At 36.8% G+C, this 18,344-nt stretch overlaps 1 protein-coding gene across 1 annotated transcript in view; it reads right to left on the bottom strand.

Annotated features, from left to right (window-relative positions):
- Positions 1-18,344, bottom strand: part of LOC109060209 (A disintegrin and metalloproteinase with thrombospondin motifs 20) — a 49,771-nt gene that overhangs the window by 19,055 nt on the left and 12,372 nt on the right. The window contains exons 8-11 of the mRNA XM_042714982.1: positions 16,488-16,593; positions 14,450-14,596; positions 7,531-7,672; positions 5,811-5,915 (exon numbers count right to left, since the gene is read on the bottom strand). Coding sequence (XP_042570916.1) covers positions 5,811-5,915; positions 7,531-7,672; positions 14,450-14,596; positions 16,488-16,593 — 500 coding nt within the window. The remainder of the gene's footprint in view (positions 1-5,810; positions 5,916-7,530; positions 7,673-14,449; positions 14,597-16,487; positions 16,594-18,344) is intronic.

Raw genomic sequence — 18,344 nt, 5'->3', positions numbered from 1 at the left:
TTCAGGGCAGCTATTGCCAACAACAACAACAGTTTGAAGAGAATGTTGCTGCCCAAAGTTAGTTAAACAGTTACTGAATAACAACGTAAATCTAGTTTAATGGCAGATATGAACATTATCAGATATGAGACAGGATGAACATTTGCATACTTATGTAAAGTATTCTCTGCTCTCTTAAGGTTACTTCTTGAGATAAACGCAGTAATTGATTCATTGGCATCAGATGTAAGGCAGTTTAGAACAGGTTTGGAAGCTCGTCTGACATCAGAAGCAGAGTCAGGGTCCAAAAAACAAAAGAGCACACAAGGGCCGCTTTACAAATGTACATGTAAAGTGTGACATGTGAACCGAACAGCTGATCTGCTGAAGTAAATCCCTTTAGATCGTAATTACAGACCTCGGCGTCTACAACAAACCCCCCCACACACACACAACGTTTGGGAAAAACATACTTTTATCCTCAAAACACATATGAGCACACAGATGTCACACTGCAAACCACATGTTCAGGTAAAAGGGGCTTAAATGGCATCTTCAAACGGTCCTTCAAAATATGACAACAACACATCCTAGCTTTCATTTGATGTTTAATCAACTCTTTTAAACTATAACTTTGCATACAAAGGCTTACCGTGCTTCTCTGTCCTTCTGAAGCACTGCCAAACACCTGGCCAAACCGGGCATTAGCTTTCACGACAACACTAACCTGTTTTTAATTGACTTGGCAGGTCAAAAAAAAGGTCAAGTGAACTTTGAGAACCATTCGGCAAACAGCATGAATGCACCTTTACCTCCATCACTTGGTGATCACAACAACAACTCATTGGTGGAAATCAGATCCTGGGCCCCGGTACAGTACTAGACGTCTTGCTGGAAACAAAAGCAGATTAGCAGGAGAAGCGACAAGTGATCCACACGGAGGAACGAGCCACCAGGAACACCAGCCAACAGATTCTCCAGCGTTTACAAGACTTCAGTCTCTTTCTCCAGCTGCCGGAGACCAGTACAGGCTGAATGTTCTGCTGAGGAGGGTTCGACACAAAACAGTGTCGACTGTACTTCCAGACATAAAAGCTTACTGGCAGAGGAACTGAATGCAAGCACAATTATGAGTTGACTTCACTTGGAAGCAATCTTTATTGGGATATGAACATTCTGTTCCAATGGGGAAGTCATGGCCTAATGGTTAGAGAGTCGGACTCCCAATCGAAGGGTTGTGAGTTCGAGTCTCCGGCCGGCAGGAATTGTGGGTGGGGGGAGTGCATGTACAGTTCTCTCTCCACCTTCAATACCATGACTTAGGTGCCCTTGAGCAAGGGCATCGAACCCCCCCAACTGCTCCCCGGGCGCCGCAGCTTAAAAAATGGCTGCCCACTGCTCCGGGTGTGTGTTCACAGTGTGTGTGTGTGTGTTTCACTGCTCTGTGTGTGTGCACTGCGGATGGGTTAAATGCAGAGCACGAATTCTGAGTATGGGTCACCATAATTTGAATTAATTCATATTTTCATTTACACAAACAAAATCCAAAACGGACTCCATTTACCATTGAGTTCATTGTTTTTAGTCGCATCCAGCACCCTGGAAACTTCCCCTACAGCTCCTCTGCTGAAAAGAAAATGTTAACAGTGAATTAAAATCCATGGAGGTTTGCTAGTTGAGCAAGTTAAAGAGAAAATAACCCCATGATTTACTCACCCTCAAATTATCCAAGACATATATGACTTTCTTCTTTCAGACAAATCCAATCGGAGTTATATTTAAAAAATGTCCTGGTGATTCCAAGCTTTGTAATGGCAGTGAATGGGTGTTATTTTTCAATGGTCCAAAAGAAGTCCAATAAAGCGCATCCATCCATCATAAAAATTGCACACGGCTCCGGTGGGCGAATAAAGGCCTCCTGTAGTGAATTAATGCGTTTTTGTAAGAAACATATCCATATTTAAAACTTTATAAACCGTAATCTCTGGCTTCCACTTACTGTCATACTCTTGTTCGTTCCAGCAGGTGATGTAGGACTTAGCATAAGGTCAGGTGAGAAGAGACGAATGCGGAGAGCAAAACAAAACACTGGACATGAATTAGAAGCACAAAATGTGGATTTGTAAAGAAAAATGTTGGAGGATTACGATATAAGCCGAGAGGAGACTGGTTTTCCTTTGCTAAAGTCAGGAAACGTTGCTTCCTTTGCTCCTGTAAACAAACGTTGGTTCTCGCGAGACTAGCATATTAGCTAGCGGAAGCTAGAGATTACGGTTTATAAAGTCTTAAATATGGATATTTTCCTTCACAAACACATCAATTCGCTACAGGAGGCCTTTATTCACCCCCCGGAGCCATGTGCACTTTTTATGATGGATGGATGCACTTTATTGGACTTCTTTCGGACCATTGAAAAATAATACCCATTCACTGCCATTATAAAGCTTGGAAGAGTCAGGACATTTTTTAAATATAACTCTAAAAGAAGAAAGTCATACACATCTAGGATGACTTGAGGGTGAGTAAATCATGGGGTAATTTTCATTTTTGGGTGAACTATCCCTTCAGGATCTAAAACACAAGACACGCTGATGGCCTTTTGTGCGCCCCCACTTCTATTGCTTTTGAAACCCTCTCACAAGCACGTATTCATGCTGGCAGGGCTCTTCAAAGGAGCTTCTAGATGACAGGCCATCTCACCCTGGAGATGACAGGAGCCGGATTGACTGGGGCCCATGCCTGGGCTCTCTCTCGAAAGGAATTTATAGATGGCAAGTGATGGGATGCCCTCGTTAGCGCAGGGCTCACTGAGCCGGATGACAGACAGGGCGCTGGGGTCATGTGACCACATTACTCACTCCAGCACCCTGCAGGACAGTTCAGGAGGAGAGGGAATCGAGGACAGAGAGAGGCCGAGGGAATGAGGCGGAAACCACAAAGAATCAAAGCAATTGCGGTCGTGATCCGAACTCCAGCTCCATCACGTTGCTCTTCTGCATCTCCACTAGAGCGCTTGACGACTACCAGCATTTGTGTAGATAGTGGTCTATTTACAAGCTCAAACGGGATCAAACGGCCGATGCTTGGAGATAAATGAACGATATTTTGAACAAGCCTTCGTGAGGACCTTCCCACATTAAAGAGCTCGAGACAGGCAGGTGAGCCGAGGCCGAGAGCTGCTTTTCTTTCAACTTCTGCCACTTCAAACGGCCCCATGAGGAGGTGACACCAGGCACTCAGCACCACAAACAAAGGTGCAGGGGCCACAAGGGGTAGAAGCCCAAGAAAAAAGACCCTTTGTGTCCGTGTTTTTGTAAAGAGTCACGCAGTAACCATTCAGCTTGGCATGATATATAACAGCGCTTCTAACCGGGTGGCTCACAATCCAGGTCAGTTCTGAATGAACTAACCATTGAACATAAGAGTTTGGACAGCAAAATAAATACAATCAAAAACAAAGAAAGAAACATTTCCCATCTATTCTGCTGAAAACCCATGCAAGTATTTCAGCTCAAATTCATCTGTCACTCAGCAGAAGCTTGTCAAAATACACCGGTGCCAAGATACGCTGGTTGACCTTGAATAAAACTAAAATAATAGAAAATATGACCAAGATGACATCAAATATGAGTTCAAAGACATATAAATATGGTTTGTTCCAATTAAAGTGTGTTTTTATGAGATAAACAATTGGCAGCCGAGAGTATTAAACCAGTAGAAATAAATATATAAAGAAAAAAAATTACTATGAAAATCTTCTAAAAAAAATCTCTAAAGGCTTGTTTTGAGTGTTTAAATGTTTGGTTTGGAGTCAAACCAATTAAAATGTCACTAAAACAGACGTGACTAATTCCCAAACCAGTTGAGAAACTCAAGAAAATTCCTCCCCAACTTAATTTTTTCATATAATTTGATGCAGAGATGTTTGGTTGAACTAACACTGCTTTAATAAACCATTACAGTCACTGAAGCTGGAGCAATAATGCTAGAACATTAATAGATGTGAAGCGCTAGTCAAAACAGGAAGTCTGTTTCGCTAATGTGTAATGAAGCTTAACATTGACATTAACTTTTTCATGCCCTTGTGGCTTTAATCAGACGACGGTGAGAACAACCAACAAACGCTGCTTGCTCTCCTTCCTCCGCAGGTCTTCACGTACCAAATGGCAGTCGCACGGTTAATGAGAACAAGAACGGTTTCTGCTTTCCCAGCCACTAACCTGACTGCGGTTGTTTTGGTTGGATTAAGATACTGCCCACCTCAGTTAACATTTGATTCACTCAGAAAGCCATGTTCTAGAAGTTTCCCCTGCACTTAAAGGGACAGTTCACCCAAAAAATTAAATTAGCCCATGATTTACTCACCCTCAAGCCATCCTAGGTGTATATGACTCTCTTCTTTCAGACGAATACAGTTGGAGATTACACTACTGGAGATTGACACTACTGGTCAGTAATTTGGGGTCAGTAATTTTTTTTCTTTCTTTTTTTTTTAAATAAAATCAATACTTTTATTCAGCAAGGATGTGTTAAATTGATAAAAAGTGATAGAAAAGAAAATATATTATTAGAATATATATTATTAGAAATTTTATATTTTATTTTGAATAAATGCAGTTCTTTTTAACCTTTTATTCATCAAATATATTAGACAGCAGAACTGTTTCCAACACTCATAATAAATCAGAATATTAGAATGATTTCTAAATGATCATGTGATAGACTGGATGTTACATGTGACACTGAAGGCTGGAGTAATGATGCTGAAAATTCAGCTTTGCATCACAGGAATAAATTATTTTTTAAAAGTATATTCAAATAGAAAACTATTATTTTAAGTTGTAATAATATTTAACAATATTACATTTTTTTTTTCTGTATTTTTGATCAAATAAATGCAGGCTTGATGAGCAGAAGAAACTTCTTTCAAAAACATTAAAAATAGTAATGTTTCCAAACTTTTGGTCTGTACTGTATATATGTGTGTGTGTGTGTATATATATATATATATAAAATGTCTTGCTTTTCCAAGCTTAATAATGACAGTGAATGGGTGTTATTTGTTAATAGTCAAAAAAAAAAAACAATCCAATAAAGTGCATCCATCCATCATAAAAAGTGTATAAACTGTAATCTCTAGCTTTTTTATATAACTCTGATTGGATTCGTCTGAAAGAAAAGTCATATACACCTAGGATTGCTTGAGGGTGAGTAAATCATGGGGTCATCTTTGGTTGAACTATCCCTTCAAAGGGTCAAAAAAAGAGGGAAAAACAGACCCCCTCCTTCCGCAGCTCTTCCCTGAGTGTAGCATCTTAACCCAACACTCTCAAAAACTCTCTGACTAGTGGCACACTCACCGGTGACACAGAGTTTTAAGGATCACAGGTTAACACCAAGGTGATCCGCGGGTGGCCTTCAGTTTCAAAGACTTGATACTTCACCTTGCTTCTCAGCTCTCAAAGATCCAGCAGCAATTAACTAAATTTGGCTAATTAGCATATAAATCGATGGGTGAAAAAAAAAAAAAAACAAGAGATGGACTGACGCTTACTTCACAACACTTACGAGACACCCGCTATATCTGGATCTCGTGAGGAATTGGATGGTTTTCTTTTACAGATTATCTTGTAGCTCTCTTTGTTCCAGATCTTCCCAATCATGTGGGATTAAATAAATACCCCTTAATGAATCTGAATCCGTGTTTAGGCAGCTAATGTCACGGATGAGAAGGCACATCACCATCCTCATCAACTTTGACATTTCTGTTTAACGCACGACTGACCGCCAGACAGAAACTCAGGCATGAAAGCGTAGGGGAAGTGTCTTACCATGCCATAGCCACATTCGGTCCCATCAGCGTGCGGCATGTGCTGCGTACGGCATCCTTTATGGTCCCCCTCTGCACTGGTGCACCAGAGACGCTTGCACTGTTTCTGCAATCCACAAGAGACATTTCAGTCAAAACCGGGGAAACTCTAACCCTTCCCAAGTACTCGAGAGTTCCCTTGACTTGGGTACAATCCTAAATACAGTTGAGTCACTAGTATGTACAAGATGGTTAGCTAACAGAACCTTGAGACTACAAGGACTCAGTTATGTTTCCATCACCATGTTTTTAAGTGCATTTTGAAGTATCGCATCAGAAACGAGCGATGGAAGCACCCCATTCAGAAACAAAAGTACTTCATTTGCAAAAAAGTTTTTATGCTCGATTTGACTTGTGCTAAAAAGGATTAATGCAAATAATGGGAGATGGAAATGCATTCTGCACATAAATTCCTCCATGCGTCTCAAAAACAGCAAGCGTTCCCAAAAAGCAGCAAGTCATTTATTATATATGAAAATTAGTGCTATCAATCGATTTAACAAAACTATATATTTTTTTTTTCTGAAATTAATCGCAATTAATCCCGCCTAACATTAAAGTTTTTAAAAAATACTTTTACATTGCAATAATTCCACAATCAATCTTCAAATTAACGTAGAAACAACATAAACACAGTGTATTTTAATATTTGTATAATGGCATCTTTTTATGACCGAAGGTATCACTGATACCAATATTACTGATGTCTCTATGAAATAGTTTTTTCCACCCTAATATTTAGCTATGTGCTCTTCAGCAAGTAGAAAATATACAGAAATCGAATGAAGTTATAAAATACTAAATTCTAAATTAAATAGATAAAGCTACAAAAAATATTGATTTGCTCTTTTTTTGTCTTTTGTTGTGTGATGAACAGCATCACAGCAGCTGGTTATGAGGTCATCTGTGCTGCTTTAAGAGCTTCTGCTGCTGAAAGTGACGTGGATCTGATGCGCATCATAGTTTCTCATAACTCTTACCTTTTCTGACCCACTGCAGCTCTTAAAGTCTCTGTAATGAGCTGAGGAGATGAATCAGGTGTTAGACGAAGGAGACTGTGCTGCTGCTCCACGACAGTTTAGAAAACCATTTCAGGACACAGTTCTTAAATCTGACTCATATATAACAAATACTTATGCATGCACAGTTTTGAGGCAGCATTTTTGGTAACTTCATCACTTAACTGACGACATAACTGTGACACTGCATGCTCATAGTTTCTTTCGCGCTTTGGTATGAAATGATACAGGCTACAGCACAGACTGGTGCATTTGTGCGTGCAATTGAACGAGCACACGCTATGAGCGCAGTTGCTTTTCCGCGCTCGTTTGACTCGCACCTGGTGCAGAAGTGATATTGGAACGCGTGTCTGAAAACTCTACCATTTTATGTGGTCGCAAAGATGTTCTGCATCTAAATAAATGCAATGCTTGTCAGAAGCAGCAGTTGTGAGTGGGGGGGACAACCCTAGCGCCGCCTCTGCGTTAATTACGTTAAATATTTTTTTATGCATTTAACTGAAAAAAAAAAAAAATCTAAAAATTATTTTGACATTACTAATGAAAAATATTTTATTCTGTGGCTTCTACTTTTCCCAGGGATATTTAGTGACAGTTTATCAGGAAGTGTGACATCACCACCGAGACATTCGTGATCCACTGTCAAAGCTTTAGATAGCATACCATAAACGGACAGACTTGGGAGCCGGGGCCGAATATGAGTTCGCACTGCCGGTTGGCGTTGTAGAGTTGACCTGGCAGCTGGTTGGGAAGGTTATACGTCCTCCCTGAGGGCTCGTCCAGGAGACATTCACCATAACCAGTGCTGAGAAGACGAAAACAGACAGATATCAACACTGCATCAAGGAGAGCTCTATCTATGCCGCGTTTCCACCGAAATTATCCGGAACAATTGTACCAGGAACTTTTTTCCGCAGGAAAAAAACACTTTCTGTATTTCCACTGCGGTCTGAAGTATCGTGAAGATTAGGCAAACAGTCTGGTGATGTAAGCCTGCGCGTGTTTCTCAATACAAAGTACGCAAATTTCGGACTTGCATCCTCGGTAGTTCGGACTTTGCGAGTTCGACTCGGGAGTGTGATACCCAACTCACGTAACTACCCAAACACCATAATACTTCAAAAAGCAACACACCTCACAACATCAACCAGCTCTCCCAGGCTACTGCAATTCTCCTCACTCTATATTTACAATAAAACAAAATATGATATCAAACACCACTGCCTCCTTTCGTTTTCATTTAAACATAATAATAGCCGCAGAAATGTACTTTAGTTCAGGGAAATATTTATATATATACAGCCTACATTACAATGAAACGAAATATTATAGCCTATAAATTTCCTCTTTTTATTTTCATTTTAACATATAGATAAATTGAATACAGACCAAAGATTACCTGTTAGATTTACCCAAAATGAATTATATTTTATGTTTAACCACTGAAGAGACATCAGAGCCAGCGGCAAATGTGAGAAGGTCTAGCCGAGTTGAGGCTGCTCTCGGCGGATACATGATCACTGAGCTCCCGCTGATCACCTGGAACTGACCGTCTCCGAAATCGGCGAAACATATTTTTAAATGGACACTGTCTTTATAAATAAACCGCAGATTTGAGTTTTAAACAATTACATTCTCGACTGAAATACTTTTAAAACTACATTTCATGACACAATAACAGTAATATTTTGAAAATTATCCGAATAAATAGTGGTTGAAATCACAATGCTGTGTGAACTCAACCAATCAGCATGCTCAGCGCCCAAGTCCCGCCCCCGAAAGTTCCAGAACTTTGAAAAAGTACTACCTCGCCAGCAGGGACTTTCTGAGGGGCGTTTTTCTACCCGGAACTTTATTTAGATCCTGGTTCCTGCGGTGGAAACACACCGAGTACCAGCCCAAAGTCCCTAGTTCCTGGGGAAAGTTCCAGCGGTGGAAACGCGGCTCTAGAGACAGCTTCAGATGAGTTTCTTCATCCTGAGATTGTAAAGCATGTTCTGTTTTTTACATCAGTGATATGAATGCAGTCTTTCTGATTTCACCCGGCGCCTGAAGGCCAAGTGTTAGCTGGGGGAAGTGGTGGGTGGTCCGCTCTGTTACCTGCTAGTAACCAACAGAATGGACTTAGACCTCGGCCAACACAAAGGCTGCATTTCACGCAAGAGAAGACGGTGCTCTTTAACAATGATGAGTCTTCAAGAATCAACTCAGTGGTGCCAAAACCAACGCTTCAGCACATCAGTCCTCCAGCTCGCACTCGCTCCGGCTTCGTCATGACATACATGTCCCACCACACCCTTCATTGAAACACATAAAGGAGCTTCAAAAGAGCAGCGGCACTACACTGTATTGTTGGCTTAACGTATCTGAATGGCTCTTTCAGCCAGAGAGAGCAAAATAAACCTCCTTGACAAAGTCCTTTCTCATTTTGCCTGCTCACCTTTCTGCAAGGGAGAACGGAAATCATGTTCAGAATAGCCGTGTGATGTGATGTAATTATGGAAGTTGTTGATGTTGCTGGTTCAATTTGTCCTTGTCTTTGAGACTAAACACCTGTGTCAGCTGGTTTAGTCCCCTCATTACCTCCACACACCCTACTGTACAAGACATCTTTGTCTTTTTAAGGGGAAAAATGAGCACTACTCAATAGGCATGTGTCCTTCTGTGGGACTCATTTATTCATCAGAGTAACGCTGACAGCACTAAGAGCGTTTGAGAAGCACTGTACGCTCTCGTCTCTCTGCACCGCACCATCAGCACGTAAGAGTTTGAGTTATGAGCTTATAAAATCAGCACAAAACCCAAAAGCCTTCACAGGAGTATGCTAGAGCAAAGCCCTTAAAGAGCGATAAGATTACAGTAAACCGAGACCCTCAGATCACCAGGTATCTCACAGCTACGCTCGAGTGAGTGTGAGTGCGTGAATTCAGAGCCGCAACCACTGGACAATCGGCATCCCAACACTAGTGTTAAAGAGACAGTTCCCCAAAACAGAAAGGTGCGAATGCTCAAGAAGATATGCTGATGAACGTTGGGTTCAAACACCATCGGAACCAACTGAAAAAAAAAAAAAAATCTCAAAATATCTTTTCACAAAAAAAAAAAAAAAAAAAAAGAATGACATGAGGGTGAAGTTCTCCCTGAGATTTTAAGTTAATATTTAAATTAATATAACACATTTACAGTAGTCTGATGTTGGTTAACATACAGCAAAACAAATATTTTTTTTTATTTAGATTTATTTAATTAAAACATTTACATTTTATTCATTTTAATTAATGTCAAGTTTTTATATATATATATTTGAAATAAAGCTAAAAATATTGATGGACATGAATATTGAATATAAATGAAAAACTTAGTAAAAAAAAAGTTAACGAAAATTACAAATGTTGCAACTGTAAAATGTAAATGTAAATGTATATATATATATATATATAAAAACAAAGACACATAACAAAAATACTCATTAAAAAAAAAAAATACACAAATAATAAATTAATTAATTCATATAAAAAATGTATAATATAATAAATTACGGTACACTGGTTTGGTATCATCCAAAATAAAAGCTAATTCAAAATATTAAGAAACACTAGTATATAACACTACAAAACCTAAAGCCTAAACCAACTAATAACTAGGTTTAAACTAGTTGGATTTTCTAGAATTTACTGCAGACAAATGACCAATATTTTAAAACAGACTTTAAAAAAGACACGAGGGTGATTAAATGATGCCAGAAAGATCATTTTTGGAGAAACTATCCCTTTAAGAGGTTATTTATATATTGTGGTACTTCAAGGTACTCTGCTGAAGACTTACCATGAAGCCTGTCCAAAAACCTGATAATACCAAGGTACTTTCTTGGAAATGTTCTTGGAGCTCAGGTCAGGCTGCACCTTTCTGGCACAGACACAAAGGCCACACCTGGAGATCATTTGGGCGGGTTGGTAAAGTGAGTTTATTAAGGAAAATGACTCACCGTTATTATTATTGAAGGGTTTTTGGACATGTACCATGGTAGCTTAGAGAAACAAGTAAATATCATGATATATAAATACAGTAATCATTCAGTACCACGTTTTTAGATGCTCAGATGACAGATTAAAGGCTTTTCAATGCCAGACGTCATTCTAGCCCACTTATGAATAATATCCATATATACTTCTATGGGACGGTCTGTGAAGCTTGTCTGAGCGAGTAACAGTAAGCATCGGTCAACCGGCCTCGTTTTCATTAGTGAAGTGGAGTTTTTGTGCAGCTCCAGAGGGACTCGAGTTCTTGTGAGTTTTAGCCTAAGAATCAAGCGAGAACAGAGCGAGACGTTTCTCATTTCTCAGACTGCTTCTGAAAGCCTCAGTGAACGTCTGACGGACCGAGCTGCGAGAAAAGAGTCTGAGATACACAGTTAGGTGGTTTCTTCGATCATCTGCACTCATCTGTTGACCCTGTTACACGCTTTTCAGTAAATGACATTTGGTTTTGTTTTCAAAACTGCGGTAACAAGCTGATTTTTGCATGCAGTGACTAAATACTCCATCAACTTAACATCCGAGTGAACCGAGTTAATAATCAAACACACTAACCTAAACTGCTTTGGGATTCTGAGAATCATTAATAGATTAAAAAGGAGCAACATTTTATGCTTTAAAACACAGCTGGCCTATAGTTTGCAGCCACTTATGATTATGTGCAAATTGTTTAGATGAATCTGAAAACGAAGTGACGAAGTGTGTGTGCATGCAGTGTTCAGGTGTGTGTTTTCTCTGTGATCTCCTGACCGGAGAGTGTTGTGTCTTGAACAGACAGTCAAAACACAGATGCACTTGAGCGTCAACGCTTTACATCGCTGCTCCACCAATCATCAGAGCTCTGCAGCAAATGCACATGCTTTCCTCTCATGAACGCGTCTCAAAACACCGTCTGTCTGTTTGTGATCAAACCTTTCAATGCAAAAACAGAACGGCACACATGTCAGCATATCCTCAAAGCAATGAGATTAAAAACAGAGCAAACTGATTTTTGCTGAAGTCTGCTGCTTTTCTCCTGAGAAAAACACCCCAAAATAATGGGGTGTTTAAATTTGTAATTACTATAAGGCAATACTATAAGATTTTACTTAAAAATGTAGTCTAAAAGATTTAGCATTTTTTGGCCTCTGGTTAAAATATCCCAATATGGAGATTTAAGCAAAAAGCAAAATCAAATATATACAGTACAAACCAAAAGTTTGGAAACATTACTATTTTTAATGTTTTTGAAAGAAGTTTCTTCTGCTCATCAAGCCTGCATTTATTTGATCAAAAATACAGAAAAAACAGTAATATTGTGAAATATTATTACAACTTAAAATAATAGTTTTCTATTTGAATATACTTTAAAAAAATAATTTATTCCTGTGATGCAAAGCTGAATTTTCAGCATCATTACTCCAGCCTTCAGGGTCACATTTAACATCCAGTCTATCACATGATCATTTTAGAAATCATTCTAATATTCTGATTTATTATGAGTGTTGGAAACAGTTCTGCTGTCTAATATATTTGATGAATAAAAGGTTAAAAAGAACTGCATTTATTCAAAATATAAAAAAAAAAATCTAATAATATATATTCTAATAATATATTTAATTTACTATCACATTTTATCAATTGAACACATCCTTGCTGAATAAAATTATTGATTTTATTTAAAAAAAGAAAGAAAAAAAAAAATTACTGACCCCAAATTACTGACCAGTAGTGTATATTGTTATTACAAAAACATTTATATTTTAAAAACATAGCTTCTTTTTTTTTTTTTTTTTTTTTTATTCATCAAAGTATCCTAAAAAAGTATCACATCTTCTGAAAAAATATATAAGCAGCAGCAGAACTGTTTTCCAACTTTGATAATGAATCATCATATTAGAATGATTTCTAAAGGATCATGTGATAATGATCCTAAAAATTCAGCTTTGCAGCACAGAAATAAATGATAATTTAAAGTATAATACATTTAAAAACAATTATTTTAAATCGTAATAATATATCACAATATTACTGTTTTTTTCTGTATTTTTGATCAAATAAATGCAGGCTTGATGAGCAGAAGAAACTTCTTTCAAAAACATTAAAAAATAGTAATGTTTCCAAACTTTTGGTCTGTACTGTATATATATATATATATATATATATATATATATATGTTTGATTAGTCTTTTCTTTGCACTCTTCTAGCCCGCGTAACCCATCGATCCACGATCCTAACCCTGATCCACAGGCCTCTGACGGGTCACGTCCAGAGAAAACCTCATTATGATTGACACTTCCTGTTTTGAAGGGAAGCCCTTCAGCTGCGTCTCCCTCAATGAGCCGTCGCCCCTGGTTATGGTAGCCGAGGGGCCAAGAACGCCCCTAAGACTAAATGACTATTTGTCCGGCTCCCCGAGAGAAAGCAGACAGACTCAGACGAGAGCGGCACAGGAAGCGCTCGTCTCTAAAGGGGAAGTGCAATTTTGAGCTCTAAGGAGTGTGACCTGCTGAGGATTTGCTCAAAGGGCGTCTTAACCTTAAATCCACAACGCTGACGTCTGATATTACAAACCACCAATGGCCTGCTGGGAAAACCATGTCTTAGCAGCTTGAAAACAGTTGTGTTTTGAGACATGCATTAACCAGATTAACCAGTTCTTAACCAAGATATCTACCAGGTTTAACCTTTCTAAGATTCAGCCTCACTCGCAGCTAGTCCAACTGTTCAGTCACCTAAACTAACTGTGTTTTCTAGAGCTCCCTACAGCCAAATGAGAAGTGTGTAAAACAGACTTTAAACAGAAAACACTGTGAATAAAAATCTGAGTTGATCATTTCATTCATATGAATAAATTCCTATGCTTTTTTCGTCAGTCGAATCCCTTAAACGTAAAATATTAACTTGAAGAGCCCTCTGTGATTTTAATATTTTAATAATTTTAAATAAATATTTTGTATACATTATACATATATAGTAAAATATTTTTTTTTTAATTATATTTATTAATTATTTATTATTATATTAATTTAACATTTTTATAATCTAATTAATTATTAGTTTCATGAAACCCTTACCTAAAATCAGTGTCATTATTGTTAACAAACTAAAACCTTTACAAATATTTTTTGATAATTGAAATATATCTAAAATAAAATAAAACACATATTTGATAAAAAGCTTAACTTAACCCTTTACCCTAAAGCTTAAAAAATATAAATGTTGTATATTTAATAAACAAATGCACAAATGAATGACTAAAACTTAAATTAAAATGAAAATATAAAATTAATATTTTTTTTTAAATATTAATATAATTCTAAATATTTAACAAATACTACAAACATATATAAATAATAATAAAACAACGCTGCCTAAACCATATCCGACTAACTATAAACCATGTAAACCAGATTCCAACTTAAGCTGAATTTTCTGGGAATTCCTGCAGTCAAACGTTTTCACAGAGACTTTCAGTAAAAATGAGAGACGGGACTCTAACTGGAATCTCGTTCATGTACACGGATCCAGAGTGGCCTGAACTCACGGAGATGTGACAAGCACTTACTCCAGGAAGTCTGTGATGTATTTGCGGCTGCATCTGGACCAGGACCAGGGGCTGGTGTCGTAGTTGAGCGTCGGGGCCATGACGTGGTACTGGTGCTTGATTCCCGCCTCGCGGCACTTTGGACTGTCGTCATGAGGCACGTTGAACCTGAAACACAGCAGAGATCATCAGACGCTGTGTGTGTGTGTGTGTACATATACACAGATATAAACCTGAAATTCTGATTAAAAGTTTAAAGAGATAGTCCACCCAAAAATGAAACTCACCCCATGATTTACTCACCCTCAAGCCATCATAGCTGTAGATGACTTTCTTCTTTCAGACGAATACAATCAGAGCAATAAATAAAAATTACATCTCAATAAATAAATTTAATTAAATTTAAACGTTTTGAATATGGATATTTTTCTTACAAAAATGCATTGATTCGCTACAGCGCTACAGGAGGTCTTTATTCACCCCCCGGAGCCGTGTGAGGCACTTTTTATGATGGATGGATGCACTTTATTGGACCTCTTATGGACTACTGACAAATAACACCCATTCACTTCCATTATAAAGTTCAGAAGAGCCAGGACTTTTTAATATAACTCTGACTGCATTCGTCTGAAAGAAGAAAGACATACACACCTAGGACGGCTTGAGTTTGAGTTAATCATGGGGTGATTATCATTTTTGGGTGAACTGTCCCTTTAATAATCCTTTGTTATTGTATTATTACTTGGCGGAAACAAAAAGACAGAAACTTGAGTTATAAACTCAGAATTCTGAGAAAAAGTCAAAATAGTGATCTAAATTCTGAATTCCAGTAAAACAAAATTGCTGGATGGAAACTCAGAAGTTGATATTATGTTACGTGGTGGAAACAGATTTCCATAATTGTGTGTCAGTGCCGTAATGTGTCTTTTCATCACAGTCCAGCAAACTCCAAACTCCTGAGACACCGGCTGATGTCCAGAACAGAAACAGCTGTGAAACACTCTCAAAAGATTCATTTTTAGGCAAACTATTCCTTAGAAAATCATATCCTGCTCTACGGAGTCAAACTGGAGTGTGTGGAGTTTCAAGACATCAAAATAAAAGGACTTTCAGCTATGAAACAAATAAAAGATTAAATTAATCAGCGTTAAAGACTCGTGAATCATTCTAAATGGGTCCGAATCACCTCTGATTGAAATCATGCTCTTCTTCAGCATGTGTCGTGTTTTCCAGTGCAAATATATCTAAACCTTCATAAATCAAGATCCCTTCGCTTAAGTTGCAAAATGACTGATGATATTAAGTCTTGTTTTCTAAAAACAATTATCAAAATGAAGCGATTTGAAGCTAGAAATGATTCATTTTGCTTCTCCAGTAAATGCATCTTGATTTATGGATGCTTAGATATTTGTGTTGGAAAACAAGACAAAAATACTGCCAAAAATGATTTTCTTTCTTAGTATTTGTGTCTTGTTTACCAGTACAGATATTTATAGATCTTAAATTGAGATGAATTTACTTAAGAAACAAAATTACTTATAAATTAAGCCTTTTTTTCCTGAAAGAAAAAAAAAGAATCAAAATTGAGCAATCTTACACTTAAAAAACAAGAAAACATATCTTCCAATGGGTTCAGAAAATAACCTTAACATAATTCAAAGTGTTTTTGTTGTTGTTGTAATTTTGCCTATAAAGTAAATGTATTTTGATTATCAAATCAAACTCAAATTAAATCTTCGACTGGGGTCAGAAAAATAAACTTAATTCAAAGAGAAAACATGTTTATCTTTCTGATAACTTTTAATGTGATTTTGCTTAGTGAAATAATCAAAAACTATGAAAAACATAATTAAAATTTGTAATTAAAAACAACACAAACAATATCAAAAACCCCACTCTGTGTTTGCAGTATGTTTGGAGGACAGACTATAAATGTTGGTGTATTGTGCTGTGCTTTGGCTGTGACCTCGTCGTCCCGCTGCGGTGCATGAATGAGAGGCGGCTGAATATCTGTGATTCGGCTCTGTGTCATGAAGCGGCGAGTCTTTGGGGGACTTACACGTGTCCGAGCTCGTGAGCGATGGTGAAGGATGTGCTCAGGCCGTTCTCCTCGCTGATGGAGCAGCTCCGGGACGGGTCACACATCGTCCCCAGCTCCGCCAGACCTCACATACACACACAGAGAGACAGGGCATGACTTCACCCGATGCAAACACCCGCTCAGGAGCCGCAGCTGCTCAGTACAGTCGAATCAAGCATCACTCTTTCATCATGTTTACAAACACAGACACAACAGTCTGCAGGATCTGCTGCTGTCACATCATCTGCATGACTACAGTGTGTTTAATTCTGTAAGAAAAAATCTATATACAGTACAGACCAAAAGTTTGGAAACATTACTATTTTTAATGTTTTTGAAAGAAGTCTCTTCTGCTCATCAAGCCTGCATTTATTTGATTAAAAATACAGAAAAAACAGTAATATTGTGAAATATTATTACAACTTAAAATAATAGTTTTCTATTTGAATATACTTTAAAAAAAATAATTTATTCCTGTGATGCAAAGCTGAATTTTCAGCATCATTACTCCAGCCTTCAGTGTCACATGTAACATCCAGTCTATCACATGATCATTTAGAAATCATTCTAATATTCTGATTTATTATGAGTGTTGGAAACAGTTCTGCTGTCTAATATATTTGATGAATAAAAGGTTAAAAAGAACTGCATTTATTCAAAATAAAAAAAAAACAATTCTAATAATACATATTCTAATAATATGTTTTGTTTACTATCACTTTTTATCAATTTAACACATCCTTGCTGAATAAAAGTATTGATTTTATTAAAAAAAAAGAAAAGAAAGAAAAAAAAATACTGACCCCCAAATTACTGACCAGTAGTGTATATTGTTATTACAAAATATTTATATTTTAAAAACATAGCTTCTTTTTTTTTTTTTTACTTTTTATTCATCAAAGTATCCTAAAAAAGTATCACATGTTCTGAAAAAAGATTAAGCAGCAGAAACTGTTTGCAACTTTGATAATGAATCATCATATTAGAATGATTTCTAAAGGATCATGTGATAATGATCCTAAAAATTCAGCTTTGCATCACAGAAATAAATGATAATTTAAAGTATAATAAATTTAAGAACAATTATTTTAAATTGTAATAATATATCACAATATTAAATTTTTTTTCTGTATTTTTGATCAAATAAATGCAGGCTTGATGAGCAGAAGAAAATCTTCTTTCAAAAACATTAAAAATAGTAATGTTTCCAAACTTTTGACCTGTACTGTACATTTTTTGGCAGTTTAATGGCAAGACAAAATAATGTGCCAAATATAACACAATATATTTAGATAATAACTGAATATATATATATATATATATATCAGTAAACCCTCAAAAAAACTTATTTTGTATTTTAAGACTAATTTTGTGTAAAAACTTGTATAAAAATATTTTTAAAAATGAAAATGAAAATGTTTTAAATATTTATAAATTAATTAAAATTTTATCAGATTTACTTAATTTAACTTGTATGCAGCAATAACTAATATTGTCACATTTCAATTTTATTTGTTTAGCGCATTTATAACAGCCACCAGGCTGACCAAAGTGCTTTACAGAAGAGCAAGAATATTACACATACACAGAAAACAGACCAGACAAAACTTTAAAACCACCCATTTAAAAATATAACATATCACAATAGTCAAGACTCTGAGGAAAACAAACAGGTTTTTAGCAAGGACTTAAAATCACATGACCTACAAGACTGCGCTGATGTTTTATTCCACAAGAAAAAGAAATATTGATTTTGTATTTTTTTAAAACAAACCTCTGCCAATTTGATCAAATGATGAGAAAATAAGGAGAAAAAAAATATTAAAATTACTATGA

Source organism: Cyprinus carpio, chromosome A25 (assembly GCF_018340385.1).
Source record: "Cyprinus carpio isolate SPL01 chromosome A25, ASM1834038v1, whole genome shotgun sequence".
Classification (NCBI taxonomy): domain Eukaryota; kingdom Metazoa; phylum Chordata; class Actinopteri; order Cypriniformes; family Cyprinidae; genus Cyprinus; species Cyprinus carpio.
This window is presented reverse-complemented; position numbering and strand designations above follow the sequence as displayed.